The 17097-nt window shown below is 45.1% G+C and overlaps 1 protein-coding gene across 1 annotated transcript in view; it reads left to right on the top strand.

The window, feature by feature from the left end:
* Positions 1–17097, top strand: part of LOC149436737 (uncharacterized) — a 33111-nt gene that overhangs the window by 14013 nt on the left and 2001 nt on the right. Inside the window, 8 exon segments of the mRNA XM_089661560.1 lie at positions 4602–4648; positions 8095–8211; positions 9111–9167; positions 9601–9684; positions 11388–11442; positions 13039–13117; positions 13405–13471; positions 15642–15787. Of these exon segments, the coding sequence (XP_089517686.1) occupies positions 4602–4648; positions 8095–8211; positions 9111–9167; positions 9601–9684; positions 11388–11442; positions 13039–13117; positions 13405–13471; positions 15642–15787 (652 nt within the window).

Below are 17097 nucleotides of genomic sequence, written 5' to 3' on the forward strand. Positions count from 1 at the left end.
CACTAAAACACAGAAAAAAACAGATTTCTTTCCAAAAAGCACTGCAGTGCTGAGATGGGATTTTTTTTTCTGCTAAATGCCTTGTCTTCGCCTCCCCTTCACTTCCTGTCCCAGAGAAATAACAGGAAATAAGAGGAAATCTCTCCAAGATGAAGGAAATTCTCTTTTTTGATGCCTGTCAATCTCTGCCATGGCTGCAATGCAAAACATCATGGCCACAGCCAGGGGTGGACTGACAACTCATGGGGCCCCCGGGCAAGAGGGGATCATGGGGCCCCTGTGTCCTTGCCCAAACTCAAAAAAGCCTATGAAAAAGGTAACAGGGGCATCTCATGGGGCCCCCTACTGACCCCGGGCCCTCGGGCAGTGCCCGAGTTTCCAAATGGTCAGTCCGCCCCTGGCCACAGCATGTGTACAGCCCGGTCCGGCTGTTATTTTACAGTTCAGATGGGCAGCCGCAGCTCAGCTTCCCCCCAACCACCTACCTGAAAGAGACCTAAGAAATCTCTGTACAGGGCAGGAGCCCGTACAACTGTGCAAGGTCAAAGGTAAAGCTGTAGTTCAGCTTTAAACAAAATCTTTTGGCTTTAGATATATTTTAGTAATATGAATACACATTTTATTTTTTTATGAAGATGTTTTAAAACATAAATGTGTCACATTGAGGTGCGGTTCACCCGGGAAACCACACAGGAATGCGCTGTACATTCCTGTGTGATTCACAAGCAGTTCTGTGCGGTGCGATTTCCGCCCATTCATTTTTGTACCGCACCAAAAGTAGTGCCCTGCAACCACATCGCAGGGTACTTCTATACCAGGGGTAGGCAACCTGTGGCTCTCTGGCTGTTGTGGAACTACATTTCCCATGAGGCATTGCAACATTACAAAACTGACAGTTACAGCTATGACTTGCAGAGGCATGATAGAACTTGTAGTCCTGCAACAGCTGGAGAGCCGCAGGTTGCCTACCCCTGTTCTATACCATGCGATCTGGTGTGGGAAAACACACTGCGTTTGTGATCTGTGTTTGGGGTGTCATTAACTTAATATTGACACTGAAGATAGCAGCTGCAGTGCGTTTTGAACACGGTGTGGGAAACGGGCATGGAATGTGGGTTTCCCACACCTCGTTCTGGTGTGAACTGGCTCTCACTCTGAAGGTACAGAAGCCAAATCTCTAAAGCTGGATATACATGTTCTGGTTTGTTTTTTCTGTTTGACATTTAAACAACAGGTTGAATGGAAACAAACCGGACAAATCGGTTTTAAAAGGGATGGGTGGCAACCCTTGGTGTATCAGGTACAGAGGGCGTGTATAACAACAATATTGAGTCGTAGGTTATGGTGCAACCCATAAGTGACAGTAGCATATGGCTTGATGAAGGTGGGGCGCTCTTGTCCAGTAAAAGTTTATTGAAAATCGGTGTTAGCCAAAAAAGGTGACATATTCAATTTAGAAAAAATAAGGTGCTTTGTGTACAAAACCAAATAGAACTGCATGTAGCAAGTGAATATGCAAAGGAACAGTCAAAGACATTTAAATGGGGATAGTAGTACAGGGAGGGGATCCCCATTAAAGCGAAGAAAAGGACCCACACTGATCGAAGCTTGCAATCTTTGGCTGCAAGCATTGGTTTTCCAGCAAGACCTTTTGACAGAAGCTAGTCATTAGACCAGCTTCTGTTGAACAGACAGTGGTACACATGTACCCAAAGTCTCCCGGTTCATGATGAACCAGCCAACTTTTGGTACATTCGTACCGGGCTTTCGGCTACATTCACATGGCAGAGGAGCAGTGGCCAGGGGTGGCTGCTAGCAAGAATCAGTATATTCCTGCCTGTGGTTATAAGCACAGCATGCACACACTGTGTACGAACAGCTGTAGCGGTCAGGTTTGTATTCAATGGACAGTGGCGACCAGTTCGTACATAACTGCAACTCTGAGAGGTTACATGCTATAGAACACAGGTGTCAAACTGGCGGCCCTTCAGCTGTTGCCAAACTACAAGTCCCATGAGGCATTGCAAGATTGACAGATACAAGCATGACTCCCAAAGGCAGAGGCATGATGGGACCAGGGGCGGACTGACAACTCATGGGGCCCCCGGGCAATAGGGGATAATGGGGCCCCTGTGTCCTTGCCCAAACTCAAAAAATCCTATGAAAAAGGTACCAGGGGCATCTCATGGGGCCCCCTACTGACCCCGGGCCCTCGTGCAGTGCCCGAGTTTCCAAATGGTCAGTCCACCCCTGGATGGGACTTCTAGTTTTTTGCAACATCTGGAGGGTTGCCAGTTTGACACCCCTGCTGAAGAGCCTCAGATTGATCCTGGACGCAGACATTGGGGGAGATTTAATAAAACTGGAGCACTCAGAATCTGGTGCAGCTGTGCATGGTAAAAAAAAAAAGTGTTAGTCCATTTCTAGTGCATCATGGGATCCAGTCTTCATTATGAAGAATCTAGAGCGTGTCTATGCTCTCCTTGTGTGTGATGAAACAGGAGGACATGTTAGTGGGAGCATCTGATTCAGGCTACGTTGCACACGGGCAATGGGCTGCGGAGAGTTTCCTGCCTTTGGCGGTGACTAAACTGTGGCCAGTTTGTGTGTGGCCAAAACTCAGCAGAAACACTGAACCTGGACACACGGTTGGGGTTATTTACCAAAATTGGAGCGTGTAGCTCTGCATGGAAACCAATCAGCTTCCGGGTTTTATTGCCAAAGCTTAATTGAACAAGCTGAAGTTAGAAACTGATTGGCTACCATTAAGGTTGCCACCTGTCAGGAAAGGGCTCACTTGCTGGTGCCGCTGTGGCTCACCTGCTCTATGAGCTGCAGTACTGGGACTTACCAGCAGGTGCCTTTCAGCAGCCAGGATCTCACCTCCTGCAATCAAGCCATCATCTGAGGCTGATTGCAGGAGGTGTACTGAAACAGTAACCAGGGCTGTAATCAGTGCCTTGGTGTTTGTTCCCATGAGCCTCTGTTATCCTGAACCTGGTACCTGCTACCTGTGATCTGCTCTGTGTCCTGTCTTCCTCCCTGCGTCCCATGTTTGATCTCCTGTGTATGACCCCGGCTAGCCCTGACTACGCTTTTATTGCTGTACATGTATATATTGGGTGAAGGTTTTTGGTTATTTGGGTTTTGTTTGCACTGTGCGTTTTTGTATACTGGTGTAGCTCACAATAAATTATATTATCCACATCACTCCTGAAGCCTGATATTCCCTGTGTCAGGCCACACATCTCTGGTCATATCCGGATTACTGACACCACCTTATCTCTTTAAACTGAATGTATTAATTATACAGGTTCTGAGGCCAATTTAATGCAGATAAAGCACTAGGTGACTTTAATTTCCGCCTAATCAGCCACAAAACCTGTGTAATTATGTGTTCGGTTTTAAAGGGATGAGGTGGCAACCAGGGGTGGACTGATAACTCATGGGGCCCCCGGGCAATAGGGGATCATGGGGCCCCTGTGTCCTTGCCCAAACTCAAAAAAGCCTATGAAAAAGGTACCAGGGGCATCTCATGGGGCCCCCTACTGACCCCGGGCCCTCGGGCAGTGCCCGAGTTTCCAAATGGTCAGTCCGCCCCTGGTGGCAACCCTAATGGCAGCCAATCAGTTTCTAACTTCAGCTTGTTCAATTCAGCTTTGGCAATAAAACCCGGAAGCTGATTGGTTTCTATGCAGAGCTACACGCTCCAATATTGGTAAATAACCCCAACCGTGTGTCCAGGTTCAGTGGTTCTTCTGAGTTTTGGCCACACACAAACTGGCCACAGTTCAGTCACCGCCGAAGGCAGGAAACTCTCTGTGTGCAATGTGGCCTGACTCCTGGTTCACATATATGCGACCGTGCGGGCCGCGGTTTGCCCGGACACAAGAGACCATTCATTTGAATAGACTCCCGTGCCCCGGGACACGCAGGGAAGAAGTCCCTACACTTCTTCTGAAAACTTAGCCCGCATGGGAACCTCGGTTCCCAGTACGGTTGCGTTTTCCAGTGCGGGCGGCGTGCCATTAGAACTAATGGTACCCGCCCGAGTTTCCTCATTCCTCTGTGCGGGTGATGGGATGCACGGATTTTCGTGCGGATCCGCAGCCGCACCACCCGCACAGCTGTGAACCTAGGGTTAATCAGATGCTCCCACTAGCATGTCCTCCTGTTTCATCACACACAAGTCTAATTAACTTCAGCTACACCTCACCTGTAGCCTAATTTTTACCCAAAATCATTGATTGTGCACAGAGGAGAGCATAGACGCGCTCTAAATTCTGCATAATGAAGACTGGATCCCATGATGCACTAGAAATGGACTAACACTCATTTTATTTTTGTAATTCTCTTTGACTTAAGACCATAAAGAGTATTGTCAAAACATTTACACAGGTGACAATTCTGCAAAAAAAAAAATCAAACCATAAAATATAGTCACAGGTAAACATAAAATGGCCCAACCCCTCCAAGTTATTTTTGTGCCTTGGAATTCAATGACAGCCCAGGCCAGGAATGGAAAGTGAAAGGAGCAGCGAGGAGTCCACACCTCCCTGAACAGAAATCGTCATCGTCCGTGTGACCCTTGTTCTTCCTAGTTAGGTCGCAGCAAGGTGTTTTCTTCTACAAACCCTCCAGACTTCAGGTAAGAAGATTGGGGAACTGAAGGGGTTGTTTCTACACAATTACAGTACTGACGTTCCGCTTTTCACTCCTTCCACCTGCTTCACTTGCACTTCTGACACTTCAAAGTACAGTAGAGTCTTATCTCCTAGATCGGGTGTCGGCAACCCGCGGCTCCGGAGCCGCATGCGGCTCTTTTTCATCTTTGCTGCGGCTCCGGAGCACACTGCCCACCAGGTGGTCGGCAAGCCGCAGATCGCGAGCCACATGCGGCTCTTCTGTGTGCCGGGCGCCCGCTCCCCTCCCTCCTCAAAAATCCGGCCCGCGGAGCGTGGAACATTGGCTGTCAGGATGTAGGTGGGGCAGCCAGGATGTAGGCGGGGCAGAGTGACGAACTCCTCTCTCAGTCCGCCCTGAAGACCAGAACGGCGCGGGAACACAGCGAGAGGAACGCGCGGAGCAAAGGTAAGTGAATTGAGACAATATGGGGGATGAATTACTGTGTGGGGGATGAATTACTATGGGGACTGAATTACTATGTGGGGGATGAATTACTATGTGGGGGATGAATTACTATGGGGAATGAATTACTATGTGGGGGATGAATTACTATGGGGGAAGAATTACTATATGGGGGATGAATTACTATGGGGAATGAATTACTATGTGGGGGATGAATTACTATGGGGGAAGAATTACTATATGGGGGATGAATTACTATGGGGGAAGAATTACTATATGGGGGATAAATTACTATGGGGGAAGAATTACTATATGGGGCATGAATTACTATATGGGGGATGAATTACTATGGGGGATGAATTACTATGGGGGATGAATTACTATGGGGGATGAATTACTATGTGGGGGATGAATTACTATGGGGGATGAATTACTATATGGGGGATGAATTACTATATGGGGGATGAATTACTATGGGGGATGAATTACTATGGGGGATGAATTACTATATGGGGGATGAATTACTATGGGGGAAGAATTACTATATGGGGGATGAATTACTATATGGGGGATGAATTACTATGGGGGAAGAATTACTATATGGGGGATGAATTACTATGGGGGATGAATTACTATGTGGGGGATGAATTACTATGTGGGGGATGAATTACTATATGGGGGATGAATTACTATATGGGGGATGAATTACTATGGGGGATGAATTACTATATGGGGGATGTATTTTCAGTTTTAAAAATGTGGCTGTCAAAATAAATTTCAATCGTGGTTTTGGCGAGATTTGGCTCAGTTGAAAAAAAAGGTTGCCCACCACTGACCTAAGGCTATGATTGTGATTATGAAGATACACTGTGGCCCTGATTAACCCTTTGCTTACTGGGCCCTTAAACCCCCTTCATGACCAGAGTGCTTTTTGCAATATATGCAGTGTCGGATTTGTTATAATTGTTGCAATGGTTTTGCGGCTCCCAGTCTTTTTTTTCCCTTCGGAAACGGGTCCAAGTGGCTCTTTATGTCTTAAAGGTTGCAGACCCCTGTCCTAGATTGTAAGCTCCAAGGAGCAGGGTCCTCGAACCCCTCGTGTATTGTATTGTTTCTGTACTGTCTCATGTACTGTCTCCCATTATAATGTACGGCGCTGAGCAAACTATTGGCGCTATATAAATCCTGTATAATAATAATAATAATGTATGTAAATGTTCCAACTAAGCGCTGGTGTTATTTCACCCACTGCTCTCAACTTTAGGCTGCCATTCACCTTACAATCTGAATGTGCAATCCCTATTTCATCTAACCTTCCTTTAGATCTACCAAAACTATGTAGTAGAAGTGTTTCTTGGCTTAGGGTAGCGCTGGCAAAAGTGGACTGTGCCTGCATAATGAGTGACAACGCAGAAGCATATTTGGGGGTAAGGACAGAATGTTGTCACCCTATAAGAGGAAGTGCCTAAAAACGCACCTTGATGGCAGCTAAGGATTACTTTAAGGGGCTTTTGACAGGCAGTGAGTAGGGGTGTATCACCTCCTCACCGCCTGTTTTAACCCCTTGAAAATGGCGCCAGTTCTCTTCAATCGCGTGCAGTGCATGCGTATGTGGGGCACCTCCATTTAGTTAAATGAGTCGCATTAAGTGGCTGGTACTATCCACTGAATGTAACAGTGAGGATCATTTTTGGCAATGCAAAAGCATTGTAGCTGTGGCATATGTACTCCCCCCCCCCCCCCTCCGCTCAGGGGCGTATTTACCTCAAGGCATTTGCCTAGGGTGGCATTTTTCAGGGGGGGCAGTAGCATTAATCAGGGGGGCAGCGCTGCCCCCCAAAAGAAGGGATGGAAGAAGGGACACGCAGCATGGGGAGTAGGTGAAATCTGATAGAGGCTGCAGGCTGCTTGATGGTGTATGCAGAGCCTGACTCTTGTTCCTGGGGATGTCTGGAGCTGTGAAGGTGTCTACTTCTCTCGCTGGGATGGTGGGGGTGTTGTCAGTGTATGGGGGGTGGTGGTTATTGGTCAATGTCAGGGTCTCTACGGGTGGGGGGGAGCTGATTTTTGTGTTGCCTAGGGCAGCATGAAACCTAAATACACCACTTCCTCCGCTGCCTTTGCATCATAAGGAAGAGCTGTTGAGGGTGGTAAACACATGGCATGTTTTTTCAACCCCCCCCCCAAACACAAATGTAAATGAGACTTAAAGCTGATCTTAAGGTATAGATTTTATTGCATATGTTGTTTTTGCTTGGACCAATGTATGTATGCATCTGCCATACTTGTGGGACCACTGTGAAATAGAGTTGCCCCCTCATCCCTGTAAAACCAAACACATTGATTACACAGGTTCTGGGGCTGACTAAGGTGATAATTAAACTCAGAGCCTTATCTGCATTAAATTAGCCTCAGAACCTGTGTAAATATTGTGTTCGGGTTTAAGGGATGAGGTGGCAACCCTACTGTGAAAGCAGAGAATGGCTGTAGTAGTGTCTTAGCGATCCTGTACCAAGCAGCTGCCCTGCTGCATAGTAACTAATGTAGGTCACTCGCTCATTTACAGAATGACTTGTATTTTTTTGAATGAATACAAGGTGTTCTCTGATTGGACAAGATAGAGACACGGAGTGGTGATGTCAAGATCTTCATTTCTTCCAATCAGAGAATGTTTTGCATTCATTGAGAAAAAAGCAAGGCACTCTGTGAATGGTGTCCATGCCCATCCAAGTGACCCCCTGTGGTTACCATGTTGCAGGGCAGCCGATTGGCACAGGACCCGGAGGACTACCACCGTGACTCTCCACTTCCACAGCAGTCCTACAGGTATGGCATATACATATTTACACTGGGCCAAGTTGGACCAATGTAACTTTACAATAAAAGCTATGCTTGGAGTTCAGCTTTAAAGTAATCTTTGGCTGCCATCAAGATGCTTGTTCAGGCACTTCCTGTTATAGGGTGACAACATTTTTATTTGAAAAGTTTATTCTTTTTGTGTTTTAGGTTTACCGGCCTATTTACCCTGGCTGCTGTGATAGAATGGATACAACCTCATATGACTCAACCTGGGAGGAAGATGAGGATGATGACAGTGCAGAGCAAGGATGGTCTACAAACAAGGTCAAAGTCATGTTGGCATCTGTCTGGCTTCTTGTCACCCAAGACAGGTCTTTAGTAGCCCTCAGCAAGTCTATCTAAAACCAAAACTCATCCCACATTCCCAAACAGTGCACCAATCAACAGCACTCTCACTACCTGACCAGCATTGGTGATTGGTGCACCGTTTTGGTGGGGACGGGGATTGTGTTGGCCATGGAAGTGCTGGGACACCACTTTGTGTCCAGCTCTCTAGATTTCTGCAGCACAGGGTATATCAACCTTGATGCAACATTTACCAGTTAAGTAAAGAGTACAAGATGATATTTTTTTTTTTTTTTACTATACTGCATATGCAGCCTGGCTAAATTACAATAATAAATTGTGAGGGTTCAATTGGGTTTTTAAATATGAAATGTATTTTAAATACTGCAAGTACAAAGTGCCTGAAATGTGTCTTCATGTTATATTCTCATAAGCCCCAGTGTAGCAGTGAGAGAAAGAGGACCATCATTGTGTATACTGCATTCCAAAGTGTTGTCAGTCTAGCACTGGGAACATACTGGCAGGAGGGAGAGAGGACAGGGATAACCCCATCAATGTACCATTGCTCCTCTGTTATCCTGTCAACAGACTAGGGGCAAGTAGATGATCAAGGTGGCCATCTCTCCCACAATCAAACTTCAGACGGGTAGGTTCCATTCTTATTTTCAGGTGGGGAGGGTGTTGACACGAAAGACACTGCAGCTTAGGTAGATGGTAAACTGAGTGTCGTGTTGTGGAGTTTGTGAGTGTTGTGGACATTTGTTTTATCTGCTTGTGGTGACATGTCGGTTCTATGGGCAGCTTTTTGATTACTTGCTTTTTCCCACCATTGTCTCTAGCAATAATTGTAATAAATATGTTGTCTTTATGCACCTTAGGCACGACAGGCAGCCAGAAGGCCACAAAATGGAAAACCCGTAAAATTCAGATATGAGGTACTTTATTGCCCTAACTGGGGAAGACAAATTATGGGTTCTTTAACTTGGACAGCTCAGAGAGCAGTGATGGTAGGGTGGTATTCCATCCCATGTCCTCCTTGCATTTTGGCCCTGGCCCGATAGTGGTAGTATCTCTGCTGTCTTGGCTAATGTGGGACAGTAGGGCTGGGGAGTAGGCAGAAGAGGACTTTGTGTCCATAGACATTACCATGCTGACTCAGGTAAACTGGTCATCCTTTCTGTAATGGCAAAGGATATCTAATATCATGGTGGCTTTTATATTGCCCAGGTGAAAGTCTTCTGAGCAAGATCTTTGGAGTCATCTCCATGGCACCAAGCTAGACACATTCTACTCTATCATCCGGGATAACAGTGATATTCTATCGGTAAAGCAGAAGCTCTCTTTAACCATTTTACCTCTTCTTTATAGTATATGAATTCTTCAGCTGCACGGGATATGCAGAACTACAGACACGGGTACCAGCATTCAAGTCCCAGTTACCACGTTAACCCAGTAAGCTTCTCCAAAACTTTGTCTGTTTTGCTATGAAACAAAATCATTGCTAAAGAGAACCTGTTATGAAAAACCTGCAGCATGCTGAAGCCAACCTCTCTGCCTGAGTATTCCAATAGCCTATCTGTCACGTTGACTCCTCTGCTTCAAAACTTTCAGTCACTAAATTGGAACCAGTTTGCCAAGAACTGTTGGCGAGCTTTTGATTTTAAATGCACTTCTTTGTTAAACAAAATGGGTTCAGGTTGCTCCAGGGAAATCTTCTCAAGGAAATGCTGAGGGCAGGTAGGCCACCAGTGTTTGTATTGTTATATGAAGAAGACCTCTCCAGTCTCCCTCCAATAGGCTTCTTGCTCAATCTTGTATGCGATAAAAGCTGTGATCATCTAGAGCAGCCTCTCTCAATCTTTTTTTAACATGTAGGAACCCTGGAAATACCTTTCTGACCTCAGGGAACCCCTGTTGATCAGTAGTGTATTTATCTCTTGTGCTGCTCTAGTCAACACAGAATAGCCGCCCCCACCCTCTGCCACCACTGACCGCCACAACCAACCAAGCCACCACCAACAGCCGCAACCAACCAGCCCCTTCCCCCTGGCCGCTACCTCCCAATTCACTAACCTTATCTCTCTGGAAGTTAAAAAGAGCAGCAGGCCACCCCCACACCCTCCTTGGATCCTCAGCAGTGCCTCGCCAGATCCCTTCTTCAGGGATGTGGTGCCGCCGCCTCCCCTTGAAAATTGCTGCCCAAGGCAAACGCCTTGTTTGCCTCGCCGTAAATATGCAGCTGCTGTTGATAATGACTATATCTACAGCTCATGGTACATTAGTGTTATGGTCAAAAAGGAAGACTACTCCTTACACTTGGGGACAGAAGGAAGAATCCCCCTCTTATAGCTACAAAGATCAGCAGAACAATGGGCCTCAGTTGAAGTGACAACTGTGAAACCCTTGACCAGAGACCCTTTTATTGCTACTGAAAGTGCTTCTATTCTCTTTTCTTTCTTTGTTTTGTATGGGGAAAGCATTACATTTTGATATGTTCAATAGAATATAATTCATAGTTACATACTGTAGGTTCACAGGTAATCTGGTTGAAAAAAGACACAAGTCCATCCAGTTCAACCAACAGAGATTTGTAGCTCTGTTTAAATACAGTATGTATTTCTTTCTATCTCTCTTGGAATATAACTAATAAAAATGATTGGAAACAAAAAATATAATTTGTGTCAGTGGTTACTTATCTGCGAGGCTGAAGTAGTTTATTGCTCCAGCAACCTCTGGAGGAACCCCGGGTTCCATAGAACCCTGGTTGAGAGAGGTTGATCCAGAGGGATGCATTCGTCTCCGAATTGCGTTGCGAATTTGGGGAATGCGTTTTTCCCCAAATATGAAGACACCCAAACATTGCTTTCATAATGTACTCAAAATTAAAATCCTCCATGTCCCATTCAGCAAAAAAGAAGAAAAAATTGGAGGCGTCACTGGTATCTTATGTAATATGAGCACCAAAAAACAATAAAAACCTGCTTAAGACTCAACACCAATATACAATCAAGATTGTATATAATCTTAATGTGTTCTATTGGACAATCCATAAATACCAATGTAATTACTAGATTGCTTTTACTATACATTAGCTAGGAAATTTAAAGCGTTGCACCACTTTAAATAACCCCTTTGGCCTTCTTTTTTTCTTGTAGGAAGAAATGCCCAATCTACAGTTTTACACAAATAAGATAGAGTTCAAACCAAATGGTAAGTATCAATATGAAAGGGATTTGTTTTCTAACTATGCTATCCTACTACTAACAGCTGGCCGACAGCTAGCTAACAAAAGTGACAGAAGCAGCGTTGTGTTACACATGTCTCTTACAAATGCATACATTAAACACATTTCTTTGCAGACAGCCTTCCTTCAAATACAACCACATTAAATACATGCCAGTGCAATCTAGATATATCATAACTTTAGCAATGAATAGACTTAAAGCATATGTGTATCAAAGGGAAAAAGAAGAGAGCTTCACTGATGTGTTCTTCTGGAAGTTAAAATGGCACTGCAGTGGTTTGTGGGTAAACTTTGTTAGCAAATATTAAGCACTACTTGTTTAAGAAGGAATAAAAAAAGAGTGTAATTGCAGTGAACACCCAATAGATGGTTCTCCACTCAACACAGTAATCTGATAGACAGTACACTAACAAAATAACATTTTACATTTGGTATAGGACAAATAGTTCCTTAAATATAGCAAGCTATAAATGATATGCAAGCAGGGGCGGACTGACAACTTATGGGGCCCCCGGGCAATAGGGGATCATGGGGCCCCTGTGTCCTTGCCCAAACTCAAAAAAGCCTATGAAAAAGGTACCAGGGGCATCTCATGGGGCCCCCTACTGACCCCGGGCCCTCGGGCAGTGCCCGAGTTTCCAAATGGCCAGTCCGCTCCTGTATGCAAGTCAACTTTTACTGAAAAAATAAATTTGGCCCCACCCAGGACACTTCCAAAACACTACCTATCACTGTAAACTTCCAGTAGGGAAACGTAGGAGTTCGGGTGGAACCAAACTCAACTTTATTTAGAAGTCATACTTTGGATACCATTTCTGCGGTGATTTGTGGATCTACTGATTTGTTTTGATATGTGGTTTTAACTTTCATAAATGCTTTCCAATAGCTTGCTATATACACCGATCTTACTGTATAAAAGCTGAAACCTGGGTGAACCAGGCCTTGAAAGATAATTCCACCTTTACACCAAGACATTAAAGAGGTATTGCCAACAACCTCCCCATTCCGCTGGTACTGCAATCAGCTGTAAACCTGAATAAAAAAAGGACAATTTCACTGAACGATGTAAAATATATGTTTGCAAAATAATAGCTAATTATAGTATTTATTTTACCTGGTTAATGTGATTTTTTTGCTCCTGAACCTCAGCGCATAGCTTCTGCACATCAGGGCTGTAAGACGTCATCTTCACCTTCACTCAGGATTGTCCCAACGGGGTGTCCGGCAGGGTGTCCGGGGAGGTGTCCGGCCGGAGGTCCGGCAGGGTGTCGCACATTGGCGGGTGTGACGTATATCTGCAGCAACAGGGAGCCACAGCAGAGTGATGACGGAGCCACATGCGGCTCCGAAGCCACAGGTTGCCGACCCCTGCTCTAGAAATACAGATCAAAATATTAGAACATTATTGGCCATCTGACTTATAAAACTCAGACACAGAGAACTGTGGCAGAAGGATCTCTCTGTTAGAACATTGTGGCCCGCATGCTCCACCAAAAGGCCCTATAAATGATGTTATAGTTAATTGGAATGGAAGTAATAGGCTACTTCTGTATCATTCTCAGGTTGTTTCATTGAAGTTCTGCTTGCTGAATGGAAAGATAATTATGATAAGCTAGAGCACAACCATAACTACATCCAATGGTAAGTGCCCAAACGTTTCTGATCTATCCCTATCTAATCTTCATGGAATTCAAACTCTTTTATTTTCTGGGTCTGAGAATCTTCCCCTTGGGAAGATTTGCCACCACTTCCTGTCCGGATGACACCACAGGAAGTGATGGTAAACTTTCCTAGTGGGGACGCAGAAAGCAATCAAAATCTCAGAGTAGCTCTAATCTGTCCTCACTTTACTTGGGAATTTAAAAAAAATTAAATTAAGTTTTTCTAGAGATCTGATTTAACCTCTAACACGTCACTCTGTGTTTCAGGCTCTTTCCACTTCGAGAATGTGGTCTTAATCAACATGCCACTCCTCTACACAAAAAGGAGATTGAGGTATTAGAAAACCCATGAATTAAAGAGGAACTCTACCTAACTGTCTTTAGCAGAGAAGTGAGATAACTTGAATGTATTCACTGCTTATTTTGCTGGAATATTGGCTATATTTGTACCTGTAATATAATATCCTATGTTGGGGCTTGACAGATTTGCTTTGAATCCAAGAGCCAGCTAAAAATGTTACGGACAGTGTTTTCTTTAGCGTAGTGTGGGTTGTCAGGTCCCGGGGCACGACAACTATTGGGCAACAAGCTTCACACAATGCGATTTGCTGCGTGACAATCATGGCAAAAGCACACCACGTTTGAAAATAATGGCACATGAGCCTGTGTTTTGCGATCACAGTGATTCTGCTACAATCCCATAATACCCAGGTGTGAATGGAGCCACCCTGCGAATCTGGCAGCATTTTCAAACTCACAGATTCGCATGACAGGCTAGATATTATGTGCCCCTATTCAGGTAGTTCACGCAGATGCGATCCACACGCATCATGTGTTTTGAGTGCCATTACGAAAAGGGTCCTGTGCGAGTTTGTAGCGGTGCGTTCCAGACTCACAAGTGATATAGTAAAGTAACATGCGTAGATAAGGGTTCACATAGGATTGCTATTGACAGGAGTTTTTGCATTGAAGTCAATGGGAGGCGTTTTTGCATTGAAGTCAATGGGAGGCGTTTTTGCATTGAAGTCAATGGGAGGCGTTTTTGCATTGAAGTCAATGGGAGGCGTTTTTGCATTGAAGTCAATGGGAGGCGTTTTTGCATTGAAGTCAATAGAACGTGATTTTGCATTGAAGTCAGTGGGAGGCAGTGTGTGAATCCAGGCGCCAGGACGCAATTTCTTGCTGCCATTGTGACTTGGCGCCTGGGATTTATTGAGCCTTGGCCTATGCAGTCATCAACTTCACTGCAACATCTTTTTGATCAGTGAGGCCAAAAATCACACAGAGGGGCCAAAACTAAGGATGTGGGCAAATGGGGCTCGAACTCTGATTATAGATTTGCCAGCAGACTTTTATGGGTTTCTGTGTTTCCTGAAAAATGAATAAAAGTACTCTCAGGCACCTCTAGGCAATTGTATTTAAGTGGAACTTTACCCAAAAGGGGAAGTTCTGCTTATTTCGTCCTCCCCTCCACTGCCACATTTGGGGTGGAGGGGGGAGCAGGTACTTGGTTTTGATAGGTACCCGCTGCCACTTCTGGACAGATCCCTGCATTCGGCCCCTCCTCTTCCCCTCCGTTCTTAGACACATCACAGGTCCCAGAAGACTGCAGGACCATTCACAAAGAGCAGCGTGGCAGAAAACAAGCTGTGAAGCCAGAAGGCTTCATTGCCAGTTTCCCTTACTAAAGATGCCGGCGCCTGAACCCAAAGCTGATTGAAGAATCAGCTCTGGTGAGGACATTGCTGGATCCCTGGACAGTGTGGAGTCAGTTTATCCCTGGAGTGTCCATTTATTAAAATTCAGCAACTACGGTATTTGTAGCTGCTGACGTTTAATTTTTTTGGGGGGAGACAGGAGCTCCACTTTAACTTCTAGTTCAACGGGTTTTAGTGTATGTTTGGGCAAAGTAAGAAACAATATTCAGTTCATCCTTGCCATATATGCACATTTACCCATTTTGTTTTATCCCAGTACAAACACAGCAGGTAAGAAAAATGTCTGTTGATCCAGTCAGAAACCCACTGGGCACCTAACTTCATGTTGTGAGCTGACAACGTTGCCTCTGCTTCACTGAAATCCCAAGCAGTGTTGTCAGCCCCCCCATAAGTTCACAAGGTACCCAGAAGGTGGTTGGAGAGGTGATAAATGTGCAGGAGGCCTGAATAGAGGGTTTTTTCCCTCAAGGGAGTGTTCCAAGGACTAGATGGCTTCTCTACTCCCCCCCCCCCCCCTTTTTTTTGTATTCTTATATATCCAGTGGCGCTGTCCATTATATATAATAATATCAAGAATTTTACAAGCCCAACAATGATGTCACAGGGAGTGAGAAAAGCTGTTAATCATTACAGGGATTGGGTAAAAGAAAAAAAAGAACGCTAGGACATACTCCACGGAGAGTTCTGGGGTAGAACCAAGATTGCTGTAGTTCCTCTTGGTCCTGCTTCTGCTTTTTTTTAACATGACATTTATACTGTTCATTGTAACAAATGATGGTCCCCTAGGAAATGAAGACAGATAGAGTTATGAGGAATCTCCTTGAGGCGTACAAGCTCATGCTGGGATTCTATGGCCTGCATCTAAAAAACGAGGATACCGGAGAAGTCTGCAGAGCTGAGAATTGGAAAGAAAGATATGCAAATTTGAACAAGTGAGCACTTTTCATGATGATTTGACGTCACGATGAGCGGTAGTAGATTGCTAGCCCTAGATTGGACCCAAGAAATTCGCACCTCATTGGGTCATAGTGAGAGAAGAATTTTTGGGTTTGACCCTTAACAATTTAAGCAACTTAGGCTACCCATAAGTTAGCTGTTTTACATTAAGCCCTGGTTCACACTGAATGCAACTTTGAAATCGCGCTATTTCACTTGAAGTAGCGCGGGTACAAAGCTGCAGATCAGTGCGATTTCTACCTCCTGATTTCACTGTGGCTTGCAACTTCATTTAACAGAAGTCAATGCAAATTGCAATGAAATCAGAAAAGAGTAGCGCAGGAACTATTTTTGAAATTGCGCTACTTCAAATCGCACTGATTAAGACAGGGCTATAGAAATACATTAGATGCAACTTCAGTTGCGATTTGTAAATTGCATGTCACACCTGTGTGAACCCGGGCTTAAACTCAGACAGTGGAAATACATATAACCCTCCATTCACATCAAGCCTGACTTTGAAATCGTGCGACTTACAGTGAAGTTGCACTATTTCAAAGTCGGGGGACCCGCTGTTTTCAGGTGCGATTTGCAAGACATCTGATACAGATGTCTATGCAAATCGCACCAAAAGTAGTGCATGCAGTGGCGTCCCGTGGCAGGTGTCCGGTGTCCGATCCAATATGCTTCCCAATCCGCAGATCCGATCCATCCTGTGGGGATCGTCGGCATGCAACCTATACGGGGTGTCACTGGACCCGCTCCATGAAAAGGTAAGGTATAAAGCAAGCCAAAGATCCCCGCAGGATGGATCCGATCCTTCTTCCGGGGATCTGATCCATTCTGCGAGGATCGTCGTAGGGGATGTCACCAAGTGTTACCGCACCGGGTGACACCAACCCTAGGGACACCCCTGAGTGCTTGTACTACTTTTGAAATCGTTGCGGCTCCGACCAAGTCAGAACCGTACCGATATGACCGCTCCAATTGCGGACAATAGGGTGCGACTTGGCATGGGATTTGCAAGTTGCAGGGCATGCAAATCGCATGCCAATTCGCACCCAGTGTGAACCAAGGCTTAGTGAGCTGCTTTGCTTGCCATCCATCAAGTTCTGTGGTTTACAAAGCAAATCCAGCTTGATCACCAATTATCTCATCTCTCCGCTTATTCTTCTCTCCCCTTCTTCTCCTCCTATTCCCTATCAGTACATGTGCACTGAATCACACCTGATTGGTTTCTAGTGCTGTCTTTTCCTTTCTCAGCCTGTGTTCCACAGTACAGGAGAATTCAGGAGAATTAAGTGAA

Source organism: Staurois parvus, unplaced genomic scaffold (assembly GCF_062004578.1).
Source record: "Staurois parvus isolate SC_StPar_1 unplaced genomic scaffold, SC_StPar_1.0 ptg001349l, whole genome shotgun sequence".
NCBI classification, from domain to species: Eukaryota; Metazoa; Chordata; class Amphibia; order Anura; family Ranidae; genus Staurois; species Staurois parvus.